General features: G+C 34.3%; 1 protein-coding gene across 6 annotated transcripts in view; it reads left to right on the top strand.

The window, feature by feature from the left end:
* Positions 1 to 16,646, top strand: part of MYO9A (myosin IXA) — a 276,224-nt gene that overhangs the window by 74,950 nt on the left and 184,628 nt on the right. For all 6 annotated transcript variants that reach the window (XM_032417536.1, XM_032417538.1, XM_032417537.1 and 3 more), the window contains 3 exons: positions 2,471 to 2,568; positions 6,280 to 6,406; positions 13,830 to 13,919. In XM_032417536.1, coding sequence (XP_032273427.1) covers positions 2,471 to 2,568; positions 6,280 to 6,406; positions 13,830 to 13,919 — 315 coding nt within the window. The remainder of the gene's footprint in view (positions 1 to 2,470; positions 2,569 to 6,279; positions 6,407 to 13,829; positions 13,920 to 16,646) is intronic.

Raw genomic sequence — 16,646 nt, 5'->3', positions numbered from 1 at the left:
TAATTTTTTCCTTCATATAAAAGTTAATTGCATTACCTTTTTATAATATATCAAGTAATTTATGGTTTCAGATTTAACATTTTGGAAAATTTTAGACATTTAAGTTTATAGATTCTGATACATTTTAGTAGAAAAAATTTACACTGTTTTGCCACTCTTGAGAAGCTTCCATCTTTCACCTATTAACATCAAGTGACTGAGTCTCATTGGGAAGTAGGTAGGAGACTGGTAAAACTCACATGCCAAGTGTAAGAATTGATTGCCTGTACAGAGCTTATCATGACTTTATGAACTGATCTGCTGTTATTTAGACAGTCTAAGTTATGCTTCAGAATTTGGGCTCTGAAGCAGACAGACCTGACTTGAATACTGGCTTATCCACTTACTAGTTTTTGAGAACCTGAGCAGGTCACGTAATTCTTTTGTTTCCACCATCTTATATTTAATGGGATAAAAATGGTCTTTAACTTTTGTGAGAATTAAATTAGACAATGCATCTAAATAGCTTGATAGAGTGTTTAATATTTAGTAAGTATACAGTACATGTTCCCAGATCTGCTGCCACCATCAAAATCATCATTATCCATCTTTTCCTTATAGAATTTTGTACCCATACTCCTCTCCTCCCTTTATGTCTTTCATCACTAGCCTCTCACTTACTGTGTTTTCAATCTATTATTGTTTGAACTTTGAATAATTTCTGTTGCTTTTTCTCACAAGTTAATTAATGAAAGCAAGCAGTTAATCTGAGGATCTTTTGGTTTGTTTTTTCCTCTTAGGTCCTCAGAGTATATTTGGGGGCAAACTAAACTTTGTTTCCCTCTGAATTATGAGAACTCATGTGACTTAGCATTATAAGAAGAGAGGATTGTTAGGTACTGTTTTGTAATTTGACCTATATTATCATACATATAATGGAATTGTATAGATGATCCCAAGGGGAACTGTGGTGAGAAAATTGCTTTTAACAAGGGACCTCTTGTTGCCCATTGTATGTTGATTTAATTCCTATTAAGGGTTATCCTATTAAATAAATAAGCTTAAGCAACTGGTATTGCCTGGGAGAGTGCAGAGGATTCAGAACTGGGTAGATTTTCGTTTTGCCACCCCTGCCATTTAGGTGAATTATTTAACCTCTGAGCCTGTTTTCTTTCCTATTGAATGTATATATAATTATATATATGTACACATAATTATCCCCTTGTGTTTATATCGAATTTTAAACTTTATATCTACATTAGTAGTTTAAAAAAGATAAATGAGTACTTTCTCAAAAAGGAATGTTTCATTTAATTCAGTACTTATTCAGTAATTTATTACATATTTACTTTAGTAATTACTCTCTTCTTGGCACTGATTTGATGCTGGAGATCAGCAGTGAATAAAACAGATAACAGTTAAGGCATTTATTGAGTACTTGATGCAACATTCCACAGTAAGAGATAGACATTAAAAAAGTATATACATGTGAGGAGGTTTTTGAAAATGTAGGTGTAAGGGACTGTGAGAACAAATAGTAAAGGGCTTTAAAAACTTACTTGTTATTTTAAAGATAAAGATTATATATATGTTTGACTTTTTTGGGAGCTGGAATACAAGGGTTACTCTATTTTTTATTTTTTTAATTTTTTAAAGATTTTATTTATTTATTCATGAGAGAGAGAGAGAGAGAGGGGCAGAGGGAGAAGCAGGCTCCCAAGGAGAAGGGAGCCCAATGCGGTACTCGATCCCAGGACCCTGGGATCATGACCTGAGCCGAAGGCAGATGCTTAACCATCTGAGCCACCCAGGCGCCCCAATACAAGCGTTACTCTAAAAATATTTTTTTTATTTGGTAGTTCACAGCTATCTTTACTAACTAATGTGTGTATTTTGCAGATTTTTAATTTTCACGTATACTTTCTTTTGCTGATTGATAATCATGTTGTTTATATAATTTCATTAGGAACTATATTATATCTAATATTGATATAAACATCTTTATATTATATAAATCTAGGCTCCGTTTCTCAACTAAATTACTGCCTCTTCTAAAATTTATTTTTGTGTCTCAGGATCTAGTTCAGCGCCTTGCATAAGCGTAGGCATTTATTAAATATTTGTTGAATAAATAACATTTGTTTGTGGAATTCAGCTCTCTTTAATGCTTTGGATCTTCAGAACTCTTCAGCACCACTCAGAATCAAACTTTGTATCAGAACATTTTATAATATTGTTAGCTCTTTATCTTAAGTTACTTTGAGATCCTTGCCTTGGTGATTGTGAAAGGGAGAAAAAAAAGGTAACTTACTGGTATTTTGGTAGGTATGTGTTTAGTATGCATACCTGTAATAAGAATTCTCTAAATATTTCACCAGCTCTAATTTTTATACACAGGTATACTTATGTAGAATTACTCTATTTCTGAGTGGCTTACCTTACTTTTCAATAGATAATCTTGATTTCTTTTCCCTTTTTCTTAAATAAGCAGGATTGCTTCTCGGTGGAGGGGGAAGATTTGAGGCATGACTTTGAACGCTTACAACTGGCCATGGAAATGGTAGGATTTCTTCCCAAGACACGAAGACAGTGAGTTTGTTTATTGTATTCTTACACCTTTGGTAGAGAACAAATCACAATGTGTGTTTCACAAGTTCCTCTTCCTTGGTCCTTTGAAAGAATTTTCTAACAGATATTCCCGATCTAGTGCCTCCTCCTTCCTTGTTAAGCATTGCTTTGAAAATTTATTTTTCTAGAAGACTTGCTTTGAATTGCTTTTTTTATTATAAATTCTTTGAGAATCTCTTGAAAGTTGGAACTCTTCTTCCTGTAAACTGTGCATGCATAAATATTTGCATATAGTTGCAGGAGTTCATTTTGCTCCTGAAGCCTGTCCATAGACCTTTCTTAGAAACTTGCTTTATAACACTATTTTTATAGCTTTATTTTCTGTATCATTGATCTCTAATCTTATTAAGTCATGCATACCTATCAGTAAAACATAATTTTCCCTGTATTTCCTCTGTAAATTTATGTCTGTACTATTATACTAAACATATTTTGTTTATTATAAACAAAATAGAAATGTAAAAAGGTTGAGGGATGAAGATGAAGGAACTTATATTTAAAATAAAACTATTTAAAATTAAAGCCCAATGATGGGTATTAAGGAGGCCAGGTATCACAATGAGCACTGGGTGTTAACGCGCAAACAATGATTCATGGAACACTACATCAAAAACTAATGAAGTACTGTGTGGTGACTAACATACATAATAAAAAAAAAAAAATAACACAAATAACCTTGACTCTCACCAGAAAAAAATAGTAACAACTATTTTTTTGGGAAGGGAATTAGTTATGTCAGATCTGATTATATTGTCAACTTTTAATGTCATACTAAAAGTAGAAGAATAACAGCTCTGCTGTTTTCTTGTTTGCTTGTGATTACTATGGAATCTTGAGTTAGCAGATTATTTGCCACTCTTTTTTTTGAAAGATAAATTAAGGGACGCCTGGGTGGCTCAGTTGGTTAAGCGGCTGCTTTCCACTCAGGTCATGATCCCATAGTCCTGGGATTGAGTTCCACATCGGGCTCCTTGCTCAGTGGGGAGCCTACTTCTCCCTCTGCCTGTAGCTTCCCCTGCTTGTGCTCTCTCTCTCTCTCTGACAAATAAAATCTTAAAAAAAAAAGAAAGATAAAACCAAATGTAAATATGCAAGTCCATTTAATTGGTCGCATAAACTGCAATTCACTGAAAGTTACGAAGTAAATTAGAGTAACCCTATAGTTCCTCCATGCTATATTATTTATATTCTTTCTTCAACATACCTCCTTTACCTCATGTGACACACCTGACTAATTGACATACATGGATCAAAGTGTCAATCTATATATTAAATGATAGTGAAACATAATTTCATTTTTTTAGATAACATAAGTTGGAAATAAAATATGTACTTCTCATACACCAAGGGGTTATGTGTCTTTCATACTTTCTGATATCACTGTATCCCATATTGGAAGCCACTGGAAAATATAGGTAATATATTTAATAGCTTGGCCTATAATTTGACCTTTCTCTATTTTAGATATTATCATCAGATATTCCCTAACACAAGTTTTGCATTTTAACTAGACTGATAGTATCCTCTAAAACATGTTGTATTCTGCATGTCCAGTATTTTCCCCATTTCTTGAAGGACCCATCTTTATCTCTTTTTTACTCATTGAAATACTTCCAGGTTTGTTTTTTTTTATAACATATCATATATACTGCTATTCCCCTCTTCTTTGACCATGATTGACTGTGCTAATAAATCACAGCATTCTTTTCAACTGCACTCAGATTTAACCCAGAATTCCTCCTAACACAACCTTGCAGGCATCCCAAAATTTGGTATGTCAATGGAAACATGTTTGCTTTAGAGTACTGTTCATGTCCTCCCTTTTTATTTTTTAAGCTCTTTATTTATTTAAGTAATTTCTACACCTAATGTGGGGCTTGAACTCATGACTCCGAAATCAAGAGTTTCACTCTTCCTACTGAGCCAACCATGCGCCCCATGTCCTATCTTTTTAATGAAATTTTTCTTAACTGTGCATTGTTTCTATCTTTAGTATTTTGAGATACCCTGCCTTATAGTATAGGGTTTTTTTGTTGTTGTTGTTTTTATCTCCTAATGCAAGATTTTAAGCTTTTTGAGAATAGGGATTTTTTATTCATATTTGTAAATCTTTTTTATATTGAGTTATTATAGTATATTAGATTGTTTATATAACATTTATTGTTGGAGAATATGTATCACATATTTGTGTGTACTGATTGTTGAACCCCAGATTCTGAAATGATATAATTAACAACCGTATAACTACTACTAAAAATAGTTTTTAATAAGTGGCCCATGAATTTGCGTTTTTATATCTTTTGGCTTCCATTAGTCTTTATAATGATTCAGTTGATACTGCATTTCCTCTCATTTACCCAGAGTACTTTTATGAATTATTCCTTTATGATTGACTTGTATTTTGTTTGAGTCATGTCAATGATTCAAACATTTACAATTTTAAATTATTTGAAAAATTAGATCTATCAATTAGATGTTGATTCAAGACCTTTGAAAGTGTGGCTGTTTGGTTCCTAAAGCAGTGTCTTTATTTTATTTAGAATACTTCCTAATTGTCAGAAAACACATAGTTAAAATTTTATAGGTAGAACAGGTTTATCATAAGGAAATAATCGGAAAAGACACAAAGATGTGTGTGTGTGTGTATGTGTGTGTATATATATATATATATATATAGGTTTCCAGGAAGGGCTTTTAGATGCTGTGTTAAATGCCTTTGAGAAGTCAGATAAGCTAGGGTGTAACATACTTTTCTTAGTTATGTGGTGGTCCTTGGTAACTTCTCTGAGATATTTTAATGGGGTCAGATGTCAGGATATGATAGTAAATAAGGAATGACAAAGTGAAGAAAAGGAGTATAAATTAACAGTTTAATAAGCTTGTTTGTGAAGGTAAGGAGAAGATATGGGATCTAGGATGGGTTGTTTAAAGTAAGAGAAAAGTGAAGATAATATTATTTTGATAGAAAGTTCTTGTAGATTCAGGTAAGAGATAGGAAATATGTATAATAAAGTTCCTGAGTAAACTGGAGTTCATGGGATGTTGTAGAGCACAAGTAGGGGTCTAGTTTGACTAAAGGAAGGTCATGTTTTCCTCTAAGACAGAAGGGAAGAATGGAAGGGAGGGTCCAGTTGTAGATGTTTTATAGGTGGGGCCTGATATTAGGTAATACATCCCAATGGCCTCATACTGTTTATTTTAAAAGCATTTATCAGGGCTTTTGTAGGAAACCATTTCTTAAATATAACTAATCATAAAAAATCACCTAGGCTATTTGGTTAAGAAAATACAGATACCAAGGCCTTGCCTTTAAAGATTCTGATTAAGTAGATCTGAAATAGACAATGTAGGGAAAGGGCATTCCAGGCAGGATGAAAAGCATTTGGAAAGACTTTGAAACACTGTACAGATTCAGGCAATGGCAAATCCTCTTCAAACAACTCTGTCCAGTGGTACAGTACTGAAAGTAAGGTTATGTAAAGCACTTTGCATAGTGTCTGACATAGTACACATAAATTTTAGTTATTATAGTTATTATTCCCATATTTTTTATTCTTATGAAGACTGAATACATCATTTGTACTGGTTTATTTGCTTGGTTAGAATTTTGCAGTGAAATAAGTTTGGAGACTGCACATAAGCAAGCTATAATTTATGGTTTTATTTTCACAGGATTTTCTCTCTTCTCTCAGCGATACTACATTTGGGTAATATCTGTTATAAAAAGAAGACATATCGGGATGACTCCATAGATATCTGTAATCCTGAAGTTCTGCCTATTGTATCAGAATTATTAGAAGTGAGTGATTATATTTTCAGTTATCATTTCTCAAATACTGGGTAACTTCTCACTTTTAATTTTGTGTAATTATTTGGTTAGGTGTAAATGGGTTAATGCTTTTTATTAATAGTGTTTCTCCAAAAGATGGAATTTTTGCTGTTGATCGTACCTGAATCTTTGGAAGGCTTGGGTTTTCTTGTCTGCCTCCCTTTGGCCTCGATATCCATAATCCCTCAATTTGCTGGATAGGAGCAGTATTTCATTCTAGACTGTACCATATTCTAAGCCGTTAATAGTTTTTCTCCTTCTGTATTTGAGATTTCTTCTCATACTAAGATTTTGATTGGATTATTTATCTGAAGATGGGGTATCTGGATGAGTGGAGAGAAAAAGGTACTAACTTTTTATCTTCATGTCTAAATAAGAGCCAGAGGTCTTCATCTACTATGCTTCTTCCTATCAAGGTCTTTATTACCTCATTCTTTCTTCCTGGAGTGATGATTTCTCATGTTTTCCCAGCTCACTTCTCACCTTGCTAGATTCATCTCGAAAGGGGCATCATTTTTTATAGGCCTTCTCCTCTCACAGAGCAAGGAAATATATGTGTGTTTACTAACCTGTGTGTATTCACATACTACAGATGTTTTTATATATCCATCTATAGCTATATAAAGATAAACTTGAGGTACTAATGATGTTCCTAACTAATGCATTATCACATGTATCATTCTAGGCTTCTCTCCTTATCTGTAAACTCCCATTTTAACAGTGAGGAAAGTATCTCCTACCTTCTGCCGTTCATTTACTTAATTATTCAATTTTAGTGTTCAGTTGACCCTTGAACAATGCAGGGGCTAGGGGTACCAACCCCTCTGGCAGTCAAAAATCTGTGTATAACTTTTGACCCCCCTGAAACTTAATAGCTTAATGTTGACCAGCAGCCTTACTGATAACATAAACAGTTGATGGAAACATATTTTGTATGTTAGATGCATTGTATACTGTGTTCTTACAATAAAGTAAGCTAGGAAAAGAAAATGTTAAGAAAATCATAAGGAAGAGGGGCACCTGGGTGGCTCAGTTGTTAAGCGTCTGCCTTCGGCTCAGGTCATGATCCCAGGGTCCTGGGGTAGAGCCCCACATCAGGTTCCCTGCTCAGCGGGAAGCCTGCTTCTCCCTCTCCCACTCCCCCTGCTTGTGTTCCCTCTGTCACTGTCTCTTTGTCAAATAAATAAATAAAATCTTAAAAAAAAAAAGAAAATCATAAGGAGAAAATACATTTACAGAACTGTATTTATCAAAAAACCCCACAGGTAAGTGGACCTGTGTAGTTAAAACCCGTGTTGTTCAAGGATCAACTGTTCATGTATGGGAATGTACATGTATTGATGTATGTGTGCACTGCTATGGGAAATGACTTTATCAACTAGAGTATAGAGTATAATGTTCCTTTTGTCTTTAGTTTTTCAGACTCCATTAATTTTCAGAATTACTTAGGTTAGCACCTTTTCCTTCCACTCCCTTCACTGAGGTTGTTTCATATATTTGTCATACAGTTAGATTCTCTTGTCATGGTCTGCATTCTTTCCTAGGATCCCCCAATGTCTGAAATAATTTTCTAAAAGATCCGTTCTTTGTGCTGTATGGTTTATGACAAATGAATAATGTCATGTTCCTCCATTACAGTATCATATAGAATAGTTCAGTCCTAAAAATCCCCTGTGCTTCACCTCTTCAATCCCTATCCTCATACCCTTGGCAACCACTGATCTTTTACTACCTCTGTAGATTTGCCTTTTTCAGAATGTAGCATAATTGAAATTATATAGTATACAGCCTTTTTTCAGACTGACTTGTTTCATTTAGCGACATGCGTTTGAGATTCATTCATGTCTTTTTGTGGCTTGATAGCTCATTTCTCTTTATTGCTGGGTAATATGCCATTGTATGGATGTACCATTGTTTATTCATTCACCTATTGACAGACATCTTGGTTGTTTCCAATTTTTTTTTGCAGTTAGGAGTAGCCTACCTTTTTTCTGTTAAAATATTACTCATCTTTCAAATCTTGGTTCATTTGCCACTTTAATAGGGTTTAACCTTATTAAAGGATCTAAACTGACTCCATTAGGTAGAACATTTGCGTCTACTTAGCGTAATTTAATTTTGATTTTGTAGCAGAAAGTTAATTGTTTACTAGTTTGTGTCCATTATAAGGCAGCAATGCTCTTTGAGAGCAATAGATGCCTCTTTCTTATTTATCTAACCTTACAGTGCTTATTATTTTGCACATGCCTGGGTGTTGCTTATTAACTTTAATGAAATGAATTAGTCTGGCAGACGGGGCAGGAGAAGGGGATACATTAAATTGAAACTAGACTCACTCATTGGAAAGAAGTTCTACCAGGAGGTGGATGGAATGTGGTATCTGAAGGTGGTAATTTTCAAGGTCATGAGGATCAGGGAACAGATGGTATTTCAGTCAGGCATTTTAGGTGATATTTTAGTCAACAGAAACACTTGGTATTGTGGTAATAATAGTGCATTGTAGCTAGTGGTTTTATTTATAAGTTCAGGCATTCAGCAAATTCCAAGGATTCTGGTCCTAGTGCAGTATTGTTTCTTTGGTTAGAGACTGGTAAGAGCAATTCAGGTAATTCTAAAAGGAACCAAGTATTGGTGAAAAAGGAGAAATCTTGTTCTGAGAATTGGGCTTACCAGTGTCATAGTTAGACTAACTGCAAATGTGATTGGTTACCAAATCTCACTTTTGAACCCAAGCTTCTTAACTTCTTTCTTTTTTATTTTAAGCATTTTATTTATTTGAGAGAGAGAGAGAGACAGAACATGTGAGTGGGGGGTGGGGCAGAGGGAGAGAGAGAATCCCAAGCAGACTCCCTGCTGAGCAAGGAGCCCGTTGTGGGGCTTGATCCCACCAACCCTGAGATCATGACCTGAGCTGAAATCAAGAGTCAGATGCTTAACTGACTGAGCCAGCCAGGCACCCGTTAACTTCCTTCTTGTTGTGTTTAGTCTGGACTGGTTCTAGGAATGGAGGTTTGGTAATAAGTAGGAAGAAGTTATCTTCAAAGTTGAGGAGCTAGACAAGTACTGACAGGACCTATCGAATAGTATCCTGCTTGTATTTAGTTCTTAGAAATTATTTTTAAAAATGATTCCTAAACAGGGTTGTTGGGGGGGGGATGGGGTAACTGGGTGATGGACATTAAGGAGGGCACGTGATGTAATGAGCACTGGGTGTTATATAAGATTGATGAATCACTGACCTCTATCTCTGAAACTAATAATACATTTTATGTTAATTGAATTTAAATAAAAAATAAAATTAAAAAATTAAAAAATTAAATGATTTCCTGTAATTGGTTAAAATTAATAATAATAATTGCAACCTTAAGGCTTTTGTTGAGATAGAATTCAAAGATAGGAGCAATAACTGGTTTAATTAAAATGTAAACTCTTTATTATTATTTTTTTAAGATTTTATTTATTTGACAGAGGGAGAGACAGTGAGAGCAGGAACACAAGCAGGGGGAGTGGGAGAGGGAGAACAGGCTTTCCCTCCAAGCAGGGAGCCCGATGTGGGGCTCCATCCCAGGACCCTGGGATCATGACCTGAGCCAAAGGCAGACGCTTAATGACTGAGCCACCCTGGCGCCCCAAAATGTAAACTCTTTACTTAAGATTTAATTTAATTCCTCTCCTTCTTAAAGTGATTCAGTTCAATGATAAATATAGATTTAGTTTTTAAGAACAAATGTTTCTGAAATAATTTTATTTTATTTTTTCAATTATTTTTATAATTTTGTAGTTACCTCAGGCATTAGTGAATATTTTGAGTATTCTGTTCACTGAATTCTATTTGAGATATATACTTGTGAAATTATTGAAAGATGAACAAGCTCCAGTAGACTTAATTGTGGGCAATTGTGGAACGTATTTTTCTTGCATATTTTGGAGCATATTAGAACCATCATCATTATCAAAAACTGTTCAGTTTTTAGCAGATTTATGTATTTTGAATATATTTTAACATCTGTTGAAACAATATAAAGAATGGGTTTTTAACACACATATCAGTTTCTCAAGTAAATATGAGAAACATTGTAGACTTGGATATTGAATCATTCTTAGTTATTTTGTGTTAATAAAATTTATTTTTTTAATTTTAAAAGTCATATATGTACAACTAAGGACATTTGGGAAATTATAGAGGTAGTTGATTAAAATATGAATTTACTAATATTTTCTTCAGGATGTTTATCAAAGATAAGCAAGATTAGTTTGTTTTGTATATAGATCTTTGTGTGATCATTATTAGGTTTTAGTGCCAGCATTAAGCCAACTCAAAATGAGTTGGGTAGTTTTTTATCTTTTCAAAATTTTTTCTCCGTTTAAGAGAAGAATCATTAGCAAAGAAAAACATGTTCCTTAAAGATTTGGGAGATATCAACCTTATGTTCAACTTTATTTGATGTCCTTCCAGTTTGTTTTGTATTAACTAATTTTTTAGGATTTTCAAGTCTGGCTTGAGTTCATTTTTCTTTTTTTTTTAAAGATTTTGTTTATTTACTTGACACAGAGAGAACGACAGCAAGAGAGGGAACGCAAACAGGGGGAGTGGGAGAGGGAGAAGTAGGCTTCCCGCTGAGCAGGGAGCCCGATGCGGGGCTCGATCCCAGGACCCTGGGATCATGACCTGAGCCGAAGGCAGATGCTTAAGGACTGAGCCACCTAGGCGCCCCTTGAGTTCATTTTGATGATTTTTGTTTATCTAGGAAATCATGTGTTGATTAAATGTTCAAAATTTATTATTTGGCATTCTTTGTAAATATTCTGTTAATGTTTAAAACCTTTTTCTTATGGTGTTAGCTTTCTGTTTGTATTTCTTAATTTTTTTGATTTGGTGAGAGTCGTGTTTCATTTCTTGTTTTCAAGTAAGTGGCCTTTAGATTTATCATTTCTACCATTTTACTTAATATGTTTTAATTTCTGTTTTAACATATTTTCTTCATTTTTCTCTTTGTTAAATTATGAGTTGTTCTCAGTACACAATATATATAGAAAACAATATAATAAACACCTATGTACTCACAACCCCACTCATGTAATAAAATATTGCATATAATTGTAGCTCACTTTTTACTCTGCTACAGCAGAAGTAAATACTATTATGAGTTTGGTGTTTATCATTTTCATTCTTGTTTTTCTATTTTCAGAATAGGTAGATGTTTACATAAGAATATATCGGTTTCTATATATTTTCCTACTTTATGTAAATGTTTTACTGTATCATTCTAAAACTTGAATTTTTCATTCCATACTGTGTTTTTGAGATTTTTCAATACTTTTATTTAAACATTTACATGATTCTTTTTAGTTGCTTTATAAAATTTCATTATATGAATAAAACATTTTTTTTAGGGGGGTTTGAGGTCATTTGTAATTTCTCATTTATTGGTAGTACTCGGATAGGCATTTTTTGTACATGTCTCTCTGCTGACATGTGTGAGAATTATTCTAGAGTATAAATAGTTTACTGATACTGACAGATTACTGTCTATAGTGGTTGTACCAGTCTATACAAGTGTATGGAAGTGACTTTTTCTCCACATTGTTGCCAGCTTATATTTGTTTGTTCCTTTAAAAAAATTTCTTGAGTCTACTGCCTAGATATTTTATTTTTTAAAAATTTCATTTATTTGACAGAGAGAGGGGGGCAGAGAGAGAGAGAGAGAGAGGGAGCGCACAAGCAGGGGGAGCGGAAGAGGGAGAAGCAGGCTTCCCACTGAGCAAGGAGCCCGATGCAGGGCTCTGATCCTAGGACCCTGGGATCACGACCCAAGCCGAAGATAGTCGCTTAACCAACTGAGCCACCCAAGCACCCTAGATCATTTATTTTTAAATATTCACTTTTAATAATAATTGCTTAATCTCACAATATAACAGTGGTTTTTATCACTTAAGTTTTTTCTTAGTTTTATTAGTTTTGTCATATTTCTGTAATCTGGTATTATTTAATTTTTGTTTTTCAAAATATTTTAAATATATGTGAAAGCTTGAGGTCTTATATTTAAACTTTGGCTATTTATTTTTAGTTTTACTGAAGTTGAAATTTTTTCCAATTTGTTTTGAATTTGAAGATTGAGCAGTGAATGCTCCAAAAGAAGGTATATTTCCTTTATGGTACCATATTTTAAAAAATGATTGATCTGTCATGAATTGCTGGTGGCAAGGTAATGCTTCACTCTTGTTTTGTAACTCAATTTCTCCTTATAATTGAATCTTTTTTGCTTGCTATACTTCATATCATATTATGTACTTAAAATTTTGAGTGTTATATCTTTATTTGTATGGATGCTTTTATAAAATGCCCTTGTTTTACCATTTCATGCCCCTCGGTGTGGCAAAAGTCAGTAGTCTGATAAGTAGTAGTAGTCTACTTAGGTAAATAGTAAGTAGTCAAGGTTTGAAGAAATAGGAATGCTCAGGGCTGATGAGAGAGCAGATTGGTGAGAACTATGTACAGTAGTTTGGCAGTATCCTTTAAAGATGAAAATGTGTATGCTATAACCTAGTAATTCCACTTTTAGATTTGTACTTCAGAGAAATTCTTGAACTCATATGTAAGAATATTCAGTTTACTTCCTAATAGTATAAATGCCTACACATAGGAGAATGGATTACACACTGCAGTAATTTATATACTGGGAAGCTATATAGTAGTTAAAATGAATAAGCTTGATGATCAACATAGTTAAATCTCAGAAACATACGGGCAATATGATTCCATACAGATAAGAGTTAAATACACTTGGAAGTGTAATGTAGTGTTTACAAATACATCTAATATATATATTATATATGTAGAAAAACCCAAACTGAGATGATAACATGTCAAATTCATGATAGTATTTACCTTTAGAGAGAATGAGAACAAAGGAAACATCAACTTTATTTTAAAATTAACATATGCAAATAAATATAAACCATCTGAAACAAAAATTAGTACTCATTGTAATGTTCCTGGAATTCAAGAAGTATTGTCACTTTTTAGTCCTTGTCTGCTAGTTGTGGGATTATGGTTGATCTTAAAATGTTTTTTGCACTATTCTATATTTTCCATATTTTGCACAAAGAAACATGTTTCTCCATTATGATCAGAAAGAAAACTTTTAACTAAAAAGACCCATCTGTCTTACTTACCCTCTCTTTTTTTGGGGGGGGGTGGGAAGTAGGGTGAGTGGAACATTTAACTTTCACCTTGGCCAATATTTAAATGGCTAAATGTACTGTCTTTGCTTTTTTCTATTGTATATTTGCTAATCTCATTAAACATTTTTTTCTTTATTTGGATTTTCAATAAATAATTCAGCTCGTTGTCATAAATCTTATACACTGAATTTACTTTTCTGTTGTATAGGTTAAAGAAGAAATGCTATTTGAAGCGTTAGTTACAAGGAAGACTGTGACAGTGGGAGAAAAGCTTATTTTGCCATACAAGCTGGCAGAGGTATGAATAGATTTTCTTGAGACCAAAGTACTCCAAACAGTTTTATAAGTTTGAATTTGTGTTCTTTCTTTTAACAGAATGAAAATAACATCAAAAAGAGTGTTGATTGAAATATTTTCTGGACCCTTGAAATTCAACTGTGAACTTTTCATCAACCTGAAAATTTAAAGTCGAATGTGATTTTAAGCAATAGGCATACATTTTTCTTCTGAGATCTTAATCTGTTCACCATTCTTAAGTTTTATATTATTGATATGGGGTGAACAGGTAGTAGATGGATTTACAAATGAGCAGTGTTTGATCCAGTTGATTATTTCTTCTTCAGGCAGTTTCTTATCTTCCAGAACGTCATACTCTTCTGGTTCACTTTCTCATTGTTGGCCACTCATTTGTAATTCTTTTTGTTTGCTCTTTCTTTTCCACCTGACCTCTAAAAAATGTAGTTCTCCAGTACATAGTCTTTGTATTTTCTTCTCTATATTCCTTATCTAGATTACCTCACACAGTTCATTGCTTTAAGTATCATCTGTATACTGAGGCATCCAGATGAGATGGCATTGCCATTATTATTATTATAATATACCACTCAGGTGTATATGAATGGGAAAATTATTGAAAAGCCTACTGTTCTGTAGTGTAATGACAGTGATGATAAATCAAACTATGACAGTTATTATAAAAATAGGACAGGAATGTGAGATTAGAAGACACAGAGGTGGGGAAATAGTGATAGAACTGTAGAGAATGCTTTTTAGGCTGACCACTGATGCATTTTTCCTATTTTTGGGGGTTCTTCCTAACTGCCATCAAGTCTACATTTCTTATGTCATGTGTCTTATGTCATAATCTCCAAATTTGAGAACTCCTTTCTAAACAGAAAAGCCAAACATTTTTAAAAGTTTTGCCCTTCTTATACATAAAGTTTCAGTATTTTATATTTTCTTTTATAACTTTTTTCAATATAAAATATTTCCCGGGGCACCTAGGTGGCTTAGTCGGTTAAGTGTCCGACTCTTTGGTTTCAGCTCAGGTCATGATCTCAGAGTTGTGAGATCAAGCCCTTGTCAGGCTCTGCGCTGGGCAGCGTGCAACCTGCTTGAGATTCTCTCCCTTTGCCCCTCCCCTCTCCCACTCTCTCTTAAAAAAAAAATTTCCTTATGTTTATTTATATTATTTTATTTTATTTGAGAGAGAGAGAGTGAGAGAGAGAGAGAGCGCAAGACGGGGTAGGGTCAGAGGGAGGAGCAGACTCCCTGCTGAGCAGGGAGCCCGATGTGTGGGACTCAATCCCGGGACTCTGGGATCGTGACCTGAGCCGAAGGCAGTTGCTTAACCAACTGAGCCACCCAGATGCCCTATTTATATTTTTAACTTTAAATTCAACTTTCTGAGATGATTTTTGTAGATCCTGATTTATTTTTGTTTATATCTGTTTGGTGTATTTATTTATTTGTGTAGTAAATATTTGAAAACCTTTTTTGTATCCAGAAATGTACTAGGCATTGGGGTAAAATAACGAGCAGCCCTTAGGGATTTTAATATTTTATCTGATGAGCAATGGAAGAGCCTTAAAATGTTTTAAGCAAAAATGGTGTCTTAGATTTTTTTTTTTAAAGGATCACTCTCACAACAGTGTACAAGAATCAATTAGAGGAGAGTGTATTGGTTTTCTATAAATGTGTAACAAACATAGTGACTTAATATTTTCTGACACTTTCCATGGATCAGTCTGGGCACAGGTTTGTTGGGTCCTCTGCTCAGGGTTTCGCCAGGCTGAAGTCAAGATGTCTGAAAAGTCTGTGATCTCATCTGAGACTCGCATCCTCTTTCTAGTTCACAGGTTGTTGATAGGATTCAGTTGCTTGCAGTTATAGGATTGAGAGCCCTAATTTCTTTTTTTTTTCAATTTTATTTTAGTATGTTATGTTAATCACCATACATTACATCATTAGTTTTTGATGTAGTGTTCCATGATTCATTGTTTGCTTATAACACCCAGTGCTCCATTCAATACATGCCGTCTTTAATACCCATCACCAGGCTAACCCATCGCCCCACCCCCTCCCCTCTAGAACCCTCAGTTTGTTTCTCAGAGTCCATAGTCTCTCATGGTTTGTCTCCCCCTCCAATTTCCCCCCCTTCATTTTTCCCTTCCTACTCTCTTCTCTTTTTTTTTTTTTAACATGTAACGTATTATTTGTTTCAGAGGTGCAGGTCTGTGATTCATCAGTCTTACACAATTCACAGCACTCACCATAGCACATACCCTCCCCAATGTCTATCACCCAGCCACCCCATCCCTCCCACCCCCACCGCTCCAGCAACCCTCAGTTTGTTTCCTGAGATTAAGAATTACTCATATCAGTGAGATCATATGATACATGTCTTTCTCTGATTGACTTATTTCGCTCAGCATAATACCCTCTAGTTCCATCCACATCATTACAAATGGCAAGATTTCTTTTTTTTTTTTGATGGCTGCATAATATTCCTGTGTGTGTGTGTGTGTGTGTGTGTGTGTGTGTGTGTGTATATATATATACACACACATATATATATATACACCACATCTTCTTTATCCATTCATCTGTCGACGGACATCTTGGCTCTTTCCATAGTTTGGCTATTGTGGACATTGCTGCTATAAACATCGGGGTGCATGTATCCCTTCGGATCACTGCATTTGTATCTTTGGGGTAAATACCCAGTAATGCAATTGCTGGGTCA

This window comes from Phoca vitulina, unplaced genomic scaffold (assembly GCF_004348235.1).
Source record: "Phoca vitulina isolate PV1807 unplaced genomic scaffold, GSC_HSeal_1.0 scaffold20, whole genome shotgun sequence".
NCBI lineage: Eukaryota > Metazoa > Chordata > Mammalia > Carnivora > Phocidae > Phoca > Phoca vitulina.
Note: the sequence above shows the minus strand (reverse complement) of the source record. Positions and strands in the feature narration are given on the sequence as shown.